The sequence below is a fragment of the Chenopodium album genome, chromosome 20 (assembly GCF_948465745.1).
Source record: "Chenopodium album chromosome 20, dcCheAlbu1.1, whole genome shotgun sequence".
Taxonomy (NCBI): Eukaryota; Viridiplantae; Streptophyta; class Magnoliopsida; order Caryophyllales; family Amaranthaceae; genus Chenopodium; species Chenopodium album.
This window is the reverse complement of record NC_137853.1, coordinates 1,087,318-1,106,472: the sequence shown is the minus strand read 5'-3', so window position 1 is coordinate 1,106,472 and position 19,155 is coordinate 1,087,318. Positions and strand designations below refer to the sequence as shown.

Sequence of the window (19,155 nt, the reverse complement as noted above, 5' to 3'; positions counted from 1 at the left end):
ATTCAGAGCCCCCTTGATCAAATTTTAAACAAGAGCATACGATTCTACTGTTCATCCTTGTACAAGTATAATAGATATGAAGTACTGTATATATTAAAGCATGGGATCAAATTAAAGACTACAGAATAGGGGCATATATCTATGATAAATCAGAAATCATATGAACAAGACTAATATTATAGGCATGAACATTGTAGAAATAGTAGCTCACGGAAGCATTAAGGCGAGACTTACAGGAATGCATCAGTGATCAGGATGCATTGTAAAGGAGTGAAAGGACAAATAGAGTCCAGTTGATTACATTGTGGCAGGTGAGTATTTTACAAGTCTGAAGCCTAGTGTCCAAGCAGTTAAGTAGTTGTTGCATAAGATAATCGGACTTTAGTTAGTATAAAGCATATGACTAAGGAGAGAAAAAAGAAATTTACCCCTAAATTTGGTGAAGCGAATAGATTATGTGTGTGTATATAGAGCATATGATTAATGGTTGAGCTTAGAAGTGCGAGTGAGGGTCATAATCCACCTCCCCGCTTCCTCATGGCTAGAATGACTACTTGAGTAGTGTAAATTTGACTTATTTGAGCCAAAGAAAAACTTCCTAATTTTATACTTGTATGAAGTTATTCTCTGTGATAGTCCATAGTCCATATACTCTGTTACTACACATGCCAAAAGTGCTAATTGAACAGAATTGTTAACAAGAGCATCATTTTCAATTCTAAAGCTCTACTACTTTTATCCTCTACTATACTTTTTTCACCCCTCGATTCTACATAGGGTTATTAAAAAAAAAAAACAAGCAGACTTTTTCCAGAAAACTAGGACAAAACACAACAAAGCAAAAATCATATTACAGTATGAAGGAAAAAAGAGAGCAAATTAAGCCAGAAGCAAGCTGCCTGAACTTTTAAGCTACTGTTCGAAAAGAGTAACCACAATTAATTGTATTTTTTACAACAAGGAAATCATATTAGTGTTGTTGAGACTTGAAACTAAAGTGACCTACAGTTCAAATAAGTTGAAACTGCAGTAGTAATGTTAACTAAAAAACTCATGCCTACAATAAAAAAGAATCGGCCACAGGGATTCATTTTGCATAAATGAAATCTGTGTATAGAAAAGGTGACCGTCCCAACTCCTATGTGGCATAGAACAAGAGATGATTCAGGATCTGCACAATTAGTGAAAATGTATAAGCCATGAAAATTTAGAATAAGAACAAGCTATGAAAATTTAAACATTGAAGTCAATTAACTAGCAAGGGTCTTACCAAATCACCAAAAAGGCTCAACAGAACAATTTTACATTCCACTACAGCTCGTTTGGTAATAATGTTGTATATACCGAATTCCATATTGTACACGAGTTTAAGAATAGCAGCCCAATTCAGAAAACTAAAAGCATAGATAAATGGAAATATTGCTCCCATTGATCTGAACTTTGCCTCGTCCGCCCAAATTAATCCATACTTTTGATTATTATCTATTACTCCCAACTTTAGGGGTATTATATTATATCTATATTATACAAAGTATAATATATAATATATATTATATATTATATGAAATTAATCACCAGAAAGCATAAAAAGGACTAGAAAGCATAAAAATGTAATTCATTTTCATAAACACATACCAAGTCACCGCGGAGGATGATATGAAAGTACTCCTGAAGATTCGCCTCATTAAACATTGCATAAGATTCAGCCATGGCAAGATATAAGGCCCAAATGCATATTATCGAATTCCTAGAAAGAGGAAAATAAAAAGTAAAATTAAAAAAGTCAAGATAATACCACGGCAATAAATTTTAAGTCAAGATGAAAGGAGGAAGGACGTAATACCAGAACCAAGGGCTGTTAGTAGCCCGCAAACTCCTGCAATATATAAGTACCATAACAGATAATCCAGCAAATAGCATTTGCAGCACTCTGAGACGAATACTGGACACTGTCCCGTAAAAATCAGCCATCCTTTATCGCGATGCCCGCGAACCACGCGAGCTGGTTAGATATGTGGGGCAGAGGGCTCGTAGTACCCCTTTTCCTTTTCTTCGCTTCGGTAGTGAATCACCCACACAGCAACACCTTAGGATAAAGGGCCGTCTCTTCACCGCCACTGCTCCGTAATAATTAATTAATTATAGTATTGCTTGATGTTAATTTATAATAGGAATTTTGTGTACTGCTTTTTTGTTCTTTTTAAGTCGGACCATTTGCAACATATTTATAGAGGCTATAAAAGTGTACATTGAAAGAGGTTAAATATGTTGCTAAGAACTTGGAGAACATGCTCCTAAAAATTCTTCCCTAACTCTAATATCAAAAGTTACTGATAAATTCATACTTGATTATAGAAGAAAACTAAATTAATCCCCGTGCAATGTATCGTTGTCAAATAATTATAATGACAATAAATTTTACCAAAAAAAGTATGAATAGACTCGGATTTAGTATTAAAAATTACTGTATGAAATATATTATTTTAAAATCATTGTGTTTGCTCTTAGGGTGGGTACATTGAACCCAATCACCCATTGATTTTTTTGGGAAAAATGTTTTGTTTTTTTTTTTTAAAAAAATAATTTATTTACTTAAAAAAACCGTAAAAATTGGATATATCATATATGTAATGTTGTCTGCATAAGTATTATAGGAAATGTAGTGTGGCTTAGTGCCTTAGTGGTGATTTAATGTTTATTTTAGCACGCCTTTTTGTTTTATTTTTTTAAACTCCAATGCTTTTGTAGAAACCTTTAATGTAGTTATATACGAAGTATATATCACAATGTATTCTGTATAAAGTTTTATGTTATCCGTTGTAATCCGGATTTGAATATATCTATTTAAAAATTAAAATTAATTCCTACACTTTTTTTCCCTAATTGCAACATTTGTACACGCTCCTTTGATCGTTTTTTGCAGTTCCTATGTTGGAAAAAATTTATATAGTCAAGTGCAATTTTGTTAGATTCGTCTCCAAAAATATTTTTATGATGTCAACTATTTCTATTTTTTACAAAAATATTACTTAAGATATTTTAATAATAGAATGAACATTAGCGATCGTGAAATCACCAATAATATTATCAATTTATCATTCAAACAATTGAAGATTAGGTTTTTTTTTTTTTTTATACAAACCGAAAGCTTAGCCATTTATTACACCGTCAAGTTTGTAAGATCATTACAAATAGCCTCTTACTCTTCTAACCAAATATGAGTCATTAAAATTGCAACTTAATTTAGCTAAGCCATGAGCGATGCCTTTTTTCAAGTGATGATAGATTTATACAATTAAACTTAAATAAAGATGAAAATATCTACTATTACTAACATTATTTTTTTTTTTTTTAAAAAAAAAAATCAAAGTGGGGGGGCAGCTGTTCCCCCTTGAGCCCCTCTCCCTCCGCCAGTGGCTACAAGCCTACACCTGTGGTAGCTTGGTCGGAAGCTCAGCAGGGACTTCAGAACTCTCCTGCAAGAAATACGCATGTTAAGATCTTAGTATTATCTCAGATAATCTGTTGGAGAAATTAGGAAAGAATTGAAGTCGTCAAAAAACAAGGCTCAGAACCACCCTACATTGCCTTTCTATTTGTCAAACATCGACATTATGCTAAACAAAAGCATGTCATCCACTCATCTCTGAACTCCTCCATTCTTTCCCTTTTTTTCCTTTATTCCCATAAAAACTTTACAATGCCTATTGTGGCTATAGAAGCAGATTGTGAGGAGTAACTCAGCCACATATTTAATAAACAGAAATCTTACTAGGCATATACTAAATATTAGCTGCATGTTACTTATTATACCTGTAGATACTTTGCCAACACTGTTGTAGTACTGAAATTAAAGCCTTTAATAGCGTCTCCATTAGTGCGAGATGCATGAAGTTGTTTCCTAACCTGAGTTGCCAGTGACTGCATTGACATAAAAGTAATTAGATACTCAGAAATACGATTTTGGGAGAAATGAGAGAGAAGAAATCAGCTTAAAACTTTAAACTCTAAAAAATGGAACAAAGGAAAAGGAAGATCTCACAAAGTTTACTCCTGAAATTGCCAATACAATGGCCTCATAATAACTGTCATATACAAGCAAATTACCTTTCCTAGCTCAACTCCCCATTGGTCAAAAGAATTAATACCCCATACGAAACCTTCAACTGCAATTCTGTGTTCATAGATGGCCAGCAACTGCAAGATAAATAACAGCTAAATCATGATATTATATAACATTTATGCTTAAAATATCCTACTGGATCAACAATTAACAAACTGATCACAACATTATCCAAGTTGTCCAACATCACAGCAAATAAAAAAAATAATATATCTAGAAAGAGGTAAGGTTATCAAACCTGTCCAACATTATATGCAGTCAGAGATGGAAGTAAAAGGCTCAGAGAAGGACGGTTTCCAGTGAAGGTCTGTAAGGGAAGAATGGCAATCAATTATGAAAAGATAGTGTCACAACCTCAAAAGATTACAGAGACATGAACAGAAAATTACCTTGTGCGGGACAAGATGTGGAGATACATTCTCCTTCTGCAACTCTTCTTGAGTCTAAAGAAACAGAACAACAATTAGCTACCCAACCATTTCCACAATTGAACAGTGTGACAAATATTTTAAGGCAAAGAGAGCAGAAGATAATTGATGTAATTTTTACAATACTTTGTACAAAAAGAAAACAAGAACACTTGATCAGTGAATGACACAACTTCAATAAAATCTATGATACTTTACAGAAAATCATTTCAAGTAAAATCAGTGATAAATATAACAAGTACAATCCTTGAGAGAAGACATAAAGTTTGATAAGGAGTTATGGAAAGTATGGCCAACAGTGGATCTAATTCCCAATGTAAAATAAAAACCAACCTTCCCATAAGCTAGTGCATCTGGCTGTGCAAAGAAGTTAGACATGAGCTCATCATGATTACTCACTACTTCACCTGAAATATATAAGCTACCATTAATGAAGGTAAAACTCACAACATAATAATACATTCAATAATTAAATGGAATGAAAAGCTCATTGACACAATTAAAATCTGATATGGAGTTCGGTACCTTTGAGATATACAGGTTGCTGACTTTTTGCAACTCCTATAAAATCACAGGGGATAATACGTCCCTGAAGTAACAAAACCAGAAGTATCAAAGACATTGTTTATTATGGTACTTATATGCTTATCTATGAACTCTCTTAACTAATAGTCTAAAACTCAATTAAAAAAGATAAGAGCAAGAAAGCAGAAGAAATTCAATAAGCAGATCAGAGTGAGAAAATAAAACCATCAGCAAGGAAAGTTTTAATTGTTGGAACATCAAAGTAAAGAAAATAGTCAATTATAATGTCTTAATGAACATCTTCATACCTAATAACTAAAATTGCCCCCTAAAAACCTTAAAAGCTTTCTTCATTTTGGTTTGACACATATTATGAATAGTTGCAAAATGTAAATAAAATATTTTTGGTGGTGGATTGAAATCAAAAAGAATATAGTACAACAAAGTTTTGATATGGCTGACCAACCAAACAAGAATCCAAAAATACCCCTTTTGCCATATGGGTATTCATAAAACATTGATACAGAAAACTAAAGCCACTGGAAGCAAAACCTTTTTTTCTGGATGCTGCTGGTTTTAAGTGTAGCACCAATGCATGTTTTCCCAATGTTACCATTGATTCACCCCTCTCTCCCCCCCCCCCCCCCCCTCATCTTTGATTAGCATAACCCAAAGTAACATTACAAGGCTTTAAAGCAGAGGAGCAGGGTATGTTATCAGTCGTTAATATGGTGTATCAAGCTTCTTGTCAAACCAGATTGGAACCATACTCAAAATACTACCTCTGTTTCTAACTATTTACTACTTTGGAGGGTCGCAAAGACTCCTAAGCAAACTATGTTTATAAGTGTTAAATGGAGAGAGAAAGATAGATTTGCATGTGATGAGGAGAGAGAGAGAAATGACAACTTAAAAAGGAAAGAAAACATTTGTTGCACAAAAAAAAAAAAAAAAAAAAAAGGAAACATCCATTTTTCGCAAATGTTGCAAATAATATGAACAGAGGTAGTATAAGAAACAATATAGAAAGCTACATTTAAAAGCCAAAAAGGGCTTTTCTGGTTTCAAATGTACGCTTACCATATGAGCAGATAATTAACTTCATAAGCATAAAGTAGTTTAGACAAGAAGGGCTCAACAGTAAATGACATTCTCTCCTAGGTATGATCATATAATGGGAAGAGATGAGCATGTTTTCATTATTCCTTCTCAATTTTTTAACATACATATTATTTTACATTCTCCAAGATTACTAGTCAATCATTAACACACAAAGTTAATCAAACATGAAAGCATCTTTAAAGGTCAATCTTGGTAGCTTTGGCTGGAATATTGAGATATCAAGATTATCAACTCCATATATGCAAACTTTTGCTGAAATGTGGAGACACCAACAGTAAGGCAACCAGAAAATTATTTGCTTTCATACAGTATGGCCACAGGGAGGAACTGACTTTTGTAGCCTTCATCCCTCAAATTTCTACCTTTTTAAGCTGTCCTAAAATTTCTTTAAACTTCTATGTTGGATTATATGCAATAATTTTTTTTTGTTCTTCTTTCCATCAAATCAATCGTTTTTTTTCTCTATATCACGATATTTCATTATTTTTCTCTAAGGCATTCCAATTTTTGTTTTACTTTTGGTAGAAAAAGATTGCTGGTCAACAAGGATGCTTTATCACAACATTTCATGTTGCTGGTAAACAAGGATGAATTTCATGTTCCAAGGCAGGCAATGACAGTTAATTTCAATATTTATATTTGCTGAGCACAGTCAACAAGAAGAGTATGAATTGAAGTAGAGAACTGGATAAAGCACGTAATGACTTTTTTAAAATTAAAAAAAAAAACATGAAAATTTTAAACTTAGACCAATATAATAGTACAGCATAATAGCGATTGTATAACCTGATGAATTAGCTGATAAAAGCTGTGTTGTCCATTTGTTCCAGGCTCACCAAAGTCAATTTCACCAGCCTCAAAAGGCAGCACTACACCATCTATGGAGACACCTTTTCCATTACTTTCCATGCTAACCTATGAAAAGTCCAACTCAAGAGTGTTGATTAAAGACAGAATTTGAACTCCAAGGAGCTGAAATACTAACTAATTAGATGATAAGATGAATAACATGAATTAATTGCTACAAAAAAAAATTGGAAATGATATACATGCCTGTTGAATATGAGGAGAAAATTTTTCCAATGCTTGACAATATGGTAATATAGCCTGAATGTAGAAAATTATGGAATCATCTGTCAAGTTTCCCATTGTGGTTTGCTAACAGTTGCTGAAAACATCCAATTCAGAAATCCAATCACAACTTATTGTACTTCTAGTAGACAGTGAACACTTACTCTTGCTGGATGCCCAAGAAATGAAACATTCCAAACGCTCAACAAACCTAAAAGAACCTGAAGCACATGAAAAAAGTGAAAATGTACACATGTATCACATTCAGCAATATACCATCTGACCAAGCAATTCAGAGCAGATGAATCACATAATGTATCAAGCAATGACGAGCCAGTAGCACATCCTTCAAAACAGAAAAGAAATTGAATAAGGATATTAGCAGGTAGGCAGTTACCGGTAAGTTTTTCTCAAAGGGTGCAGAATAGAAATGTTGATCAATGCTTGAAGCTCCCTTCAGAAACCTTGAGTCCAAAGATCAGAAGGTATTAACTATCAAGTTATTTATATAAAAAACAACTAATAAGAAAATATGAGCAAGGTAACATACTTCTCTACAATAGAAAACCCATACTGAAGAGACAAAGGCAAAACTCCAACTGCACTACATACTGAAAGAAGAAATCTATCATTAGAAAACTTATATGAACTAGGGTAGCTAATGTGCACAATGCGCACGCCATAGCTAGCCATGTTAGGGGAGCTCTTTTGGTTTGACCTCATATTACATATTTAATTGTTGGCAGCATTAATGAGGGAATATATGTAAGCAAATTATAATCGGGGTATACCCCAAATCATTTTGGGACTAAGGCTTTGTTGTTGTTGTTGTTGTTGTTGAAAATGTACGCAATGAGGTGAGTAAATAAATAAGCACTTTAGAGGTTATAATAGTTCAATTACTATTCATAAGAGTTATCTCAGACTTTTTAAAAGGTAGGGATAAAATCTTACATGAAATTTTAAGTACACTTACCACTATATCTGCCTCCAACCCAGTCCCAAAATGCAAAAGCATTTTTAGGATCAATGCCAAATTTTTCGACAAGCTGCAAGGAAAACAAAACCACTTCATGAGCGAGAGGTCTCCATTAGACTCTGTTTCATTAATTTATAGAAAACTTCTTTGTCTGCAGATACATAGGTGTTAGACCAACACATTTTCCTAAACTTATGTTTCATACCCCTCATTCTTCCATCAAAATGAACAAATTATGATGAATAAATTAAATCCCTTTTTTTTCATATGCATGCTTACATCTATATATGCAAGTAAAGCTCCAAAACTACCTATCTTATCAAGAAGCTCCTTCTCACAACTTGGGAGCCTTTCCACCATGCTGCCTCCACCCCCAAAACCCTTTTTTCTTAATGGCACGTCATAAGCCAGCATGCTGCTTTGATCACTTTTTATATACTTACTAATTAAAAACCAACAGGCCAATTCCAGGTAGAACCCAAACAGGATCCCTCTCAGGAACATAAACAAACAATCAAATGAGATTTGTTTGCATTTAGAGACAAAGAAGAAGTCATGAGGTTACAGAGAGCTGAATTAAGTCTTCAAATTCGAAATATATTAGGAACTGTGGAAGAGAGGTCAGTCTAGGTAGAATTGAATTCTTCCTTATATTGATAACTTGTACGCAAAGTACTATGCACAAAGACAGTGATTCTTCTCGTTGCATACATTTTTCAGTTCCTTTTTTCCTGAATTTCATATAAAACAAAAGACTAACTAAAATCCATTCTTGAAAAACGGCATGAATTTAAAAAACATGGAGTCGGTTATCTGAGATTAAATATTCAGAACTGTAACAATTTGATTCACATCCAATTCCAATCAGACAAAGTAGCAATGAAATCAAATTAATAACTATTGTCCCTAAAGTAAGATATGACAAGGAATAAACAAAGAAAGTAAAACATAAAGCCCAATTTAAAAAGAGATGGCATCACCGTCAGATTAGTGCTAACAGCAACCATATGTTTTGCAACAGCTGCAGGCCTGCAATAACAGCATAACCATGCAAGTATCAGACCACAGGGGAAGAAAAAAAGATCTAAAAGTAAGATTTCAGCATAAAGAATGGCACAGTAATAAGACTTAATTGTGCAATAGCACACTGCCACTAAACCATCAGAAAATACATAGATTCCAAATGTTGGATGCCTTATCCAAGATGCCACAAAGAAGTAGAATGATACTTTTCTATTATATCTTTCTGCCTTTTGGTGACCTTGGCCTCCATCAGGTATGTATAAGTTTAATTTTGATGCTCTTATTATAGAGGGCGAGTATGTAGGCTTAGTCGTTGAGGTAAGAAACTCTGATTGTGCACTGGTGTTAGCGGCAGCAAGAGAATGGTGGGTACAATTGGAGTGTGGAAATGGCAGAGACCTTGGTGGCTAGATTTGCACTACAGATTGCAAGGAGGTTCAACTTCAATAACAATTGTTAGCTTTAATCTTCCCCTCCAAAAAAAAAAAATAAAAAAAAAAATCACATCTGCATAGTTAGCTACATTTTGCTAACTGGCTCCAGCTTAATCCGGACACTTGATAGTCAGACTTTAAATTATAAAGCTCAATTGCAATATGATTTGAGCATTATTCACTAACCCAAGAGCAGAGGAAATCCATTCTCTTAGTGTTCGAGCATTCAACATGGTTTCAGCAGTCGTGAAAGTCTTCGATACAACAACAACTACATTACCCAGTGAAAAATCAATACTTTAACATATAAATTGGCAGTAGCAAGACTAGAAAAGCATATTAATAACACTTGCCTAGAGTAGTCTCAGGATCCAATCCAGTAATATTTCTTGCAACGTCAATTGGATCAACATTTGCCAAACTGCAGCATAAGAAATTAAAGGACGCATTAGGCCCTACAACAGTAGACATCGTATGAGAGGGAATGTTGGAACTTTACACTAGTAATATCAGCTTAAAAGCCATTCATACATCTTATCAAGAGATGTTTTCAAGTACGCAAGCCAATAAAAGTTTATTGCATTTCTATCATCAGCAGCCTCAGCCTTTAGGTTTGCTCAAGAACTCATTAGGGACCAGACTAGACATATGCACATAATGACCAAAAAATCCTTACCTCCTATCATCATTAAAAATGTGTTAGAATATTGTGTTCTAATGATCTGGTACATTCTGCCATTCTTCATATTTACTTATTTTGATATAACAAACAACTGTACTTGAACCATTAGTTGGGCCAATAAAGAGTGATATCAACCTTTTTCCAATAAGAAGGAATATTTATCCCAATAAAATCAGTTCATGGCTACTATCAGTCAACCATCTTGATGCCTCAAGATGCTCTAGAAGCAACAAAAAGCCCTGTTTTTCCTTGGATGTTAACCATAAACGCATAGCTCCTTGGCCTTTTTTTAGATGCAGGCAAAGATTTACATATGTATGTATGATACGTATCTATGATACATGAATGTCCAGAAAAAAAATTCTTTGCTTCACGTGGCTTCTGGATAGTAGCAAGTACATAAGTTTTAAAGACTTACAAGCGTAGCTGACGCCCTTTTGCACATTCAGCAGCCGCAGGTTCTATATTTGACGCAAATCCAAGTAAAAGAAAATGTAAGATACTGTAGGTTACAGTCAGCCTTTAATTTAGAGCAATTATGAAGAGCCTGAATGTTCCAACCTGTTTGGAGAGCTGTGTGAACAAAGAGTGGTCCTAAGAAGCTCCCTCCAATACCAACAGCAACTACATTTGTCAGCGGTTTCCCTGTGACTCCAACCTAAAAAAAAAAAAATTAATCAATTCTTCTCAAATCAAAGTTAACAGACACCCAAGGCTAAGGGATTTAAATAGAAAGAAAAGATTGTAGCTACCCATGAACCACTTCGGACTTTCTCAGAAAAATCCCGAATTTTATCCAAAACTTGCCACACATCAGAAACCACGTTCTTCCCATCACTGTTTATCACTGCATCTCTTGGTGCTCGAAGAGCAACATGGAGAACAGACCTATTCTCGGTGCTATTAATCTGATGGCATTTAATACATAGAAATGAAATAATCAAAAGAGATATTATGTTGCTTCGCTTGACAAGAAAGTAAAAATTTCTAAAGCAGTTAAAAAGATGTGACTCTTGCGAAACCTAAGATATAACTATGTTCAAACTATATACAGTATCATCATTGAACTTACATGCTCTCCATTAAACATTCGATTAATCTTATCTTTGAGATGGGCAGCCTGCCGAATAACAATAACATTCGGTTAAATATAAGAATTATATGAGAATTTATCATAATTACAAACTCATCATCTTATAAATTGCCTTCTAACCCACCTCTGCCAGCTGAAACAACTTATTTGTGGTATCAAGAGATGCATTTTGCCGGGAATAATCTAACAGCAACCCATCAAATTCACTTCACCAATTATAACAACAAGAACAAAATATTATTATAAATTAATTTGCACAATAATTTAAGCTACAATATATAATTTCCATATAATAACAATCATATTCTTATATTTCTATACATCCAAATAAGAAAAATGAGTGTGATAAACATACACCATCATGGACTTGCATCTGTCAGCATCATTCATCAAATCACGAAGATGGGTCTTCTTAATTTCAGCAACATGGGTCTAAACATAATTTTTTAAAATTAATTAATCCACGAAAATAAAATTAAAAATCAAGCAATTGGAAACTTGTGTAATCAATAACAAATACCTTCAAATTTTGCCAAGAATCTGTGTCACATATAAGTGTAGATGGTGCCATATTCTGTATTTGATTTACAAAAAATTAGATCAAAAAAATTTTCTCCAATTCAAAGGCACCCAAATCAACCAACCCAATAATTCATATTATTATATAATTTAATTAATTATATAAATTAACAAGTGTCATGAACTAAATAAATCTAGCGCATATTATTCCGGATTGTTAATTGAAAAAATAAATAAATAAAATGGTATTAGAAAAACAATCAGATATAGAAAGATGAGAGAGAAAGATATAGCTCTTACAGTTAATGGAAATGGCGAAGGTTAAATCTTTCGATTAGAAATTTGTGGGATTATCGAGTGATAGAGAAGATTAACAATATTTTGGAGGAATGGAAGTACTGAAGAAGCAGGCTTTCAACGCATGACAACGGCCTTTTAAAGCTAATACGTGGTTTTCTGTCAATTGTTGTGTGTTTGTCTGCTTGTAGGATGTTTTGATGATGTGATGGCCTCGGGGGATAGGGACTATGCCATTAGGAGTGTCAACGGGTCGGATTTATGTTGCCATGTGTGTTGGGTTCGGTATGGCTAGAAAATGAAGCAGGTCTACGAGGATTGTTTATAGTGGGTTAATGGCATACAGAGTATAAGTAATGAGTAGGGGTGATAAAAAAAAAATTGGATCAGGCCAGGTCTTAACATCGTATCTCGTACCTAAAGGTTAGGGTTTTTAACTAAAAACTACTACCTCCGTTTTTATTTAGTTGACATGTTTTGACTTTAGCACTATTCACACACATCTCTTTGATCATGTTTTGTGGTTTATACGTAATGAAAAATATAGTCATGTGGGATCTTATTAAATTCGTCACGTTACATACTTTCAAAATATCAACTTTTCATAATTTTTGCTTATTGATAATTAAAGATATAATGATTTGATAAGTGCATTGACAAACGTGACTAAAGAAACGTGTCAACTAAAAAGAAACGGAGGAAGTAGTTTTTTTGACCCGTTTTGCGCACGAGTTGTGCATAAGTTATGATTCATACTTTTTTTTAAAAAAAAAAAACTCACAAATTGCATAAGGGGGTCAATGAATTAAATAAAATGTGATTAGATTGAATATAAAGATAGAGGGAGAAGAGGAGAAGTTTAATAAAATTCAATATGGGAAATAATGCTAATGTGCATTATTTTAGACGGGAAAAAACCTATGAACTAAATGTACTCACCTTTGATAGAGTTTCACTATTCCCACAAATAAGTATCTTGTCATCAACCACCTTACAATAATTTTAAATTTCAGTGGCAAAACTGCGCCAAAATTTATGTCTTTGTTAGAGATTCATCCACATGACTTGGGATATGCTAAAGGATAGCAAGTACACTCATATCTCGGATTTAAGGCCACGTGTTGGTATTTTTTTGAAATGTCAGATGTAATTACCATATAAACAAATGATAAAATAACATATCACATAACATGGAGTAAATTCTTTTGAATAAATTAGGAGTAAAACAACAAAAAATGGTGGAAAACTGGAAACCATCTACATACGTAAGCGTTGATATGTATGATTTGGTTGGCAGACTAGTTAAACCATATCAATCTCAAGATTCTCATCTTGCTACGACTTTGACACATTTAAATTTTTTTTGTCAACGAGAATCCGAGCACAGTCACTCATCCATATTAGGAAAAGGAAAATTACACATTTGCTACCAGAGAAAGGACCCTAATTCACATTTGCTACCCCTTTAATTTTTTATTTTATTTTACTACCACCCAAATCAGAGTTTTTTAAAAATCACTACCACTTAACGGAATCCGTTACGATTTCCGATAAGTTTATTAAAAAAAATTAAAAATTAATTAAAAATTAAAAAATAATTAAAATAAAAAAATAAACCACCCTCCCCCTCCCCTGCCCTCCCCCCTGTCGGCGTCCGGCGCCCAGAACTTCAGTCGGCGCCGGCGCGTACCCACCCCCACCCCTACGCAGCCAACGCGAACCCCCCCTCCCCTTTTCCCATTCTCGCTGCCCCGACCAACCACCCCGAACCGAAACCAAAACCACCCCCGGAATCCGCCCCCAACCCCGTTCCCTCCACCGAATCGACCCCCCTCCCCTTCCTCTACCGCGTTTTTGGCCTCCCCTAACCCTAAACCACCACCCCAAAACCACGAAAAACGAATTAAAGGGGCTGATTGGTTTTCTCGTGAGGGTTGGTGGTTGATCGGGTGGCTAGGGTTTGCGATTTGGGGGTGTGGTTGTGGGAAGGTGTTCGCTGGAACCGGGCTGGGAAAGGGGTTCGTTCTTGGTGGTTGTGTGAAGGTGAGGAGGTGTTGGTGGCGTTTGGGAAGGAGGTGCGCTGCTGGTGGAGTTTCGCGGCTGCCGTGGGATTCTTTAGGCGCCGGCGTTGATGGGAAATGGAGGTTGGCTGGTGGCAATGAGGGTGGTTGAAGATGGAGCGGTGGCGGTGAGGTGGTTGGACGGTGGTTGGGCTCCACTAACGGAAATAGTAACGGCATCCGTCAAATGGTAGTGATATCTAAAATTTTGGGATTTGGGTGGTAGTAAAATAAAATAAAAAATTAAAGGGGTAGCAAATGTGAATTAGGGTCCTTTCCCTGGTAGCAAATGTGAAATTTTCCTTAGGAAAATGGATAGGGGAGAGAAAATGACAATATTAACGTTGTGTTTGAGGAGAAGGAAGCTGAAACCATGATTAAAACTCGCAAAATCATCTCTTTAGAATCACCATAATCCAAGCAAATGTAATGGCAGAAGAACCACCATTGCCAAAATCTCCATCATCAATGTAGCCGCAACCACCATTGCCAAGCTTAATTGTCAAACCCTTGGAGTGAAATTGAAACAATTCACCATTTTTCCGCTGGACTAAGTGATACTAATAATAAAGGAGGGAGAAAATAGACTAGCTAGGGTAAGAGAGGAACTAAGAAGTTCAAAAGTTATCTTTGAACTGCACGTGTGGTTATCGTCAAACAGATTATTATTCGAAATTAATATAGGATACTCGTACTAAATAGACTAAGTGGACTTAAGATATAATAACTACTCGTATACCATTTAAACAAAAGCGTCTTTTATAATGTCGGAATTTCATACATATATGAAGTGAATCAGTGATTAATTAAATTTAACATTATTTTCCTATTTTGGTATGGCTTAAAATCATGATTAAACTTACCAAAATACAAATCTTGATAAAACTTACCAAAATAATGATATTGGGCTAGGTAACCTAGGTTAGCCAAACAAAAGGTCTACTGAAATTCCACCATTATTTATACTTGTATCGTCTCCCCAATTTCTTCAATCGTTTCTTCCTAAAACCCCCAATTTTCTCTCTCCTCCGCCATTGTTAGGGTTTTTTATTCCTTCATCTTCTTCAATGGATGCTACAAAGAAACGCAAAGCCGACGAAAATGGCAATTCCTTCGTTTCCGACGCAACCCCAGATCTACAACCACCTTCTCAAACCCAAACCCTAATTCCCGAAGATGCTCGCAAACTCATCGAACCTTTTACACCCGACCAACTTCGTTCTCTCCTTCAAGACGCCGTCGTTCGCCACCCTGATGTCCTCTTTGCTGCGCGCGCGCTCGCGGATTCCGACGTTTCTCGGCGGAAGCTCTTTGTTCGAGGTCTTGGTCCGAGTACAACCACTGAATCTCTCAAATCGTTGTTTACATCTTATGGTGAACTCGATGAAGCTGTTGTGATCTCTGATAAGACTACTGGGAAGTCGAAAGGGTATGGTTTTGTGACGTTTAAGCATGTTGATGGTGCGCTTTTGGCTTTGCGGCAGCCGAACAAGAAGATTGATGGGCGTATGACGGTTACCCATTTGGCTTCTGCGGGCCGAGGGCCGAATAGCGAGGACCAAGCTACGAGGAAGATTTATGTGGGGAATGTGCCGTATGAGATTTCTGCGGAGAGGTTGCTTGATTACTTTGCTGCGTTTGGGGAGATTGAAGAGGGTCCTTTAGGGTTTGATAAACAAGGTGGGAAAGCAAGGGGGTTCGCCTTTTTCGTGTATAAGACCGAGGAAGGTGCGAGGATGTCGTTGATGGAGCCGATGAAGATGATTGATGGGCACCAAGTTATGTGTAAATTGGCTGAAGATGGAAAGAAAGGGAAGTTAGGTGGGCCGAATCCTGTTATGCCTGGGGAGATAGGTGGTGGTGATAGGATGCCGGGTTCGATGAATCCACCGGTTGGTGGTCCGATGGGAGGGTATGGGAATTACGGGCTCGGTCCTAATTCAGGCCCCGGAATGGGGATGGGGGCAGCTCATGGTCCTGGTGGCGGCGGCGGTGGTTATAATTCTTCTGTTGGAGGGCCGTATGGGTTGCAATCACAGTATCCGGGTTCTGGAGAGTATCCGTCATATCGGATGCCACCACCACCGAGCTCTATGGGAGTGCCACCCCCTTATCAAGAGGGTAGCGGTGGTTACGGGCCTCCTTCGTCTGGTGGCGGTGGGTATATGAGCCAGAACCACCCTCCTTCACAGGGTCCTCCTCAAGGCCCCCCTCCTGGTGGGATGTATCAGAGAATGCCACCCTCTTATTATTGAGGTAGTATATACTTTATCATTAACTGATAGAATTCATGCTAGGTTGATTACTTGTGCTTATTTGTGTTATCTGCTTACATGAGATAATATGCTTAGTTAAATGCTAGGTGTTTTCAGATTGGTTATTAGCTTATTCTTCATCCAATTAATACTTATATATATGTATATGTGGTTGATTATTCTTGATTGTTGAATTAAGTTGGCAATGTGATGTTTGGTTCAGGTGTTTGAGAGCTCCTTGGGCGCAAATTGCTTTAATGGTTTTGGTGATTGCTGACAAATGAATGTGTCGTTTGCTTGAATGGACTGCTGCCCATGTCTTGCTGCTACATGTGTAGATTTTTAGCTGCAAAAGTGGTAGTTATTTGTGGCTATGTTCTGCAAGATAGACTGTTACTCCTTTTATTTCAGTTCTTTAGAAGGCACTCATTATTTTTTCAAGGTTTTATAGAATGTAGGTCTATATGGATTTGGCTTGCCATATGTGCTTTGTATTATCTATTGGTTATCTTAAGCAGAGTCATATGCTACTATCTTCAATATGTAATCTTTTACTTCATATTCTAGTTAGGTTTGGTAGTGATTACAGTAATATTGATCCTGCTACTTGGTTTATACTATTTGTGTCCATACTTTCTTTTCTTGTCAATTGTCAACTAGCTGTCTTATATTTTATGTTTTATTTTATGTATGATATACCCTCTTAGAGAATGACAATCTTTGTTGATAGTTGATGATTCTTTGTGCAAAGGTTTTTTCTTTCCTCATGGGTTTCCATGATTTTAATACCCATGTTTCTTAAAGGGGAGGGGATGAAGGGGTTTGGGATGTTGGCATTTTGCCGTCAGTTCTAGATTATATTTTTGTTTCCCGCTCTTTTTAAGAATATATCATAATCTTCTTTTTACATATATCTGCATGTTTTTTTTATAATGAAACTATTTGGAAAACTACCGTATAGAACCGGTTTTTGTAAGAACTACCTTATATAATAAATGATGTGATAAACTACCTAATCAAGCATAAAGTGTTGTATAAAGGTACCTTTTGGCGGATTTTGTGAGTTTGACTATTTTAGGCATTAATCTTTTTCTTGTCTCTTTTTACCCTTCCTTTTTCTCTCCGTTCATGGTCTCAAAGACATTCTCAACAATCTCAAATACACCAAAGCAGTAAAATTTCCAAATTCGGGAGTTGATTTGTTTTTGCTATCACTGTAGAGGTGCTAAGTTGTCACCCTCTATTTTTACTCTCCCTCTTTCATATAATGGCAAATTCTTCTCCTCAATACCTCCAAAACAATCCCTTAGCTCTTCTCAGCTAAATACATGCTAAAAAGCAAAATCTTTTGAAGCCTCGTCTATGGCAGATACCAGAAGCTGTAATTCCTATAACTCATCTATAACAAATGAGTAATATCTTTCAAGGGTCTGCAAACCAATTAGTTTGAAGCAAAACCCACTTTCCATTTCGGGTGGTGAAGTATTATATAAACTCCTAATGGTCTGGTCTTCTTCAAAAACAAGGGAGAGAAATTTGGACTTATTGGGTAGTTAATGGAGGGATGACAATACTTGAGGCATGAGGGTTTTGAGAAGTGAGAGGAAGAAATCTGAGGAATATGGTAATTTTGGGTAAAAGGAAGAAAATATAGGCATAATAAAGTCAAAGGGATGAGAATAACATGTGGCATGAGGGTTTTGAGAAGTGAGAGGAAGAAATATGAGGAATATGGTAATTTTGGGTAAAATGGAGGGTAAAAAGAAGAAAATATAGGCAAAAAAACAAGTTAATGGAGGGATGATAATAACATGAGGCATGAGGGTTTGAGAAGTGAGAGGAAGAAATCTGAGGAATATGGTAATTTTGGGTAAAAGGAAGAAATTATAAGCAAAAAAAAAAAAAAGTCAGAGGGATGAGAATAACATGAGGCATGAGGGTTTTGAGAAGTGAGAGGAAGAAATATGAGGAATATGGTAATTTTGGGTAAAAGGAAGAAAATATAGGCAAAAATAAAAGTCAACAACGGAAAATAGTCGAATCTTGTAAATGTACCTTTTTACAACTTTCAATGCTTTTTAGATAGTAGATTATTACAACATTTTTTTATATAGGGTATTTTTTTCAAGGTATCATTTTGTAAGCGTGTATTTTACGAGGTTGTTTTCCACTAACTTCTTCCTTTTTAAACGTTTTAGGTTTCTTTTCATTTTTTTTTTGAGGAAATCTTTTTAAATATTACTGAATGCTCTTTACAACTATATACATGTGACTTAGGTGTCAGCACTAATATTTGAAAAAAAAAACATTTGATTTTTCTAGTTTTTGGCTGCAAATACTTTTACTGTGCAACTATTTTAAAGGCATTGAATAAATAAAGATCCTTTGTAATCACAATTGCATATAAGATAGATGTGAGTTGGTAAGTGCGTATATTGGTAATCTGCGAGGCAGACGTGGAGTTGTTTATTGGTTACTGTTGAAATGTGAATCTTCTATTCTATTTATTGGTGATTTCAATAGTGTATGTTATGCCTTGTCTGT

The 19,155-nt window shown here is 35.5% G+C and overlaps 1 protein-coding gene, 1 long non-coding RNA gene and 1 pseudogene across 3 annotated transcripts; 1 reads left to right on the top strand and 2 right to left on the bottom strand.

Moving 5' to 3' along the window:
- Window positions 1-879: 879 nt before the first annotated feature.
- Window positions 880-2,185, bottom strand: LOC145599335 (uncharacterized). Its single transcript, XR_014103732.1, has 3 exons — window positions 1,844-2,185; window positions 1,636-1,747; window positions 880-1,171 (listed from the first exon to the last, which is right to left on the bottom strand). It is a non-coding gene; the product is annotated as an uncharacterized LOC145599335 (long non-coding RNA).
- A 1,122-nt stretch (window positions 2,186-3,307) lies between these two features.
- Window positions 3,308-12,451, bottom strand: LOC145597371 (glucose-6-phosphate isomerase, cytosolic-like). Its single transcript, XM_081653526.1, has 24 exons — window positions 12,300-12,451; window positions 12,001-12,054; window positions 11,836-11,912; window positions 11,605-11,686; window positions 11,460-11,507; window positions 11,140-11,295; window positions 10,949-11,045; window positions 10,806-10,848; window positions 10,059-10,126; window positions 9,892-9,976; window positions 9,229-9,277; window positions 8,246-8,318; window positions 7,820-7,880; window positions 7,667-7,733; window positions 7,434-7,490; window positions 7,252-7,305; window positions 6,985-7,113; window positions 5,077-5,140; window positions 4,885-4,958; window positions 4,513-4,566; window positions 4,362-4,430; window positions 4,108-4,197; window positions 3,814-3,921; window positions 3,308-3,476 (listed from the first exon to the last, which is right to left on the bottom strand). The coding sequence occupies exons 2-24, from the start codon at window positions 12,049-12,051 to the stop codon at window positions 3,426-3,428; spliced, it is 1,707 nt and encodes a 568-aa protein (XP_081509652.1). The 5' UTR covers window positions 12,052-12,054; window positions 12,300-12,451; the 3' UTR covers window positions 3,308-3,425.
- A 2,859-nt stretch (window positions 12,452-15,310) lies between these two features.
- On the top strand, window positions 15,311-17,226 carry LOC145596558 (UBP1-associated protein 2C pseudogene; annotated as a pseudogene). The gene is made up of 2 exons (XR_014103257.1): window positions 15,311-16,612; window positions 16,835-17,226. The product of XR_014103257.1 is annotated as a UBP1-associated protein 2C pseudogene (transcript).
- Window positions 17,227-19,155: the final 1,929 nt, after the last annotated feature.

Bases quoted from the DNA above. Each gene is read 5' to 3' on its own strand.
- LOC145597371 (XM_081653526.1), bottom strand. From the start codon at position 12,051: ATGGCACCATCTACACTTATATGTGACACAGATTCTTGGCAAAATTTG. The intron at 10,849-10,948 runs GTTGGAACATTC...CGTCAAATATAG, and splicing joins TCACACAGCTCTCCAAACAG to AACCTGCGGCTGCTGAATGT. The intron at 7,881-8,245 runs GTAAGTGTACTT...TTCTTCTTTCAG, and splicing joins GGTTGGAGGCAGATATAGTG to TATGTAGTGCAGTTGGAGTT.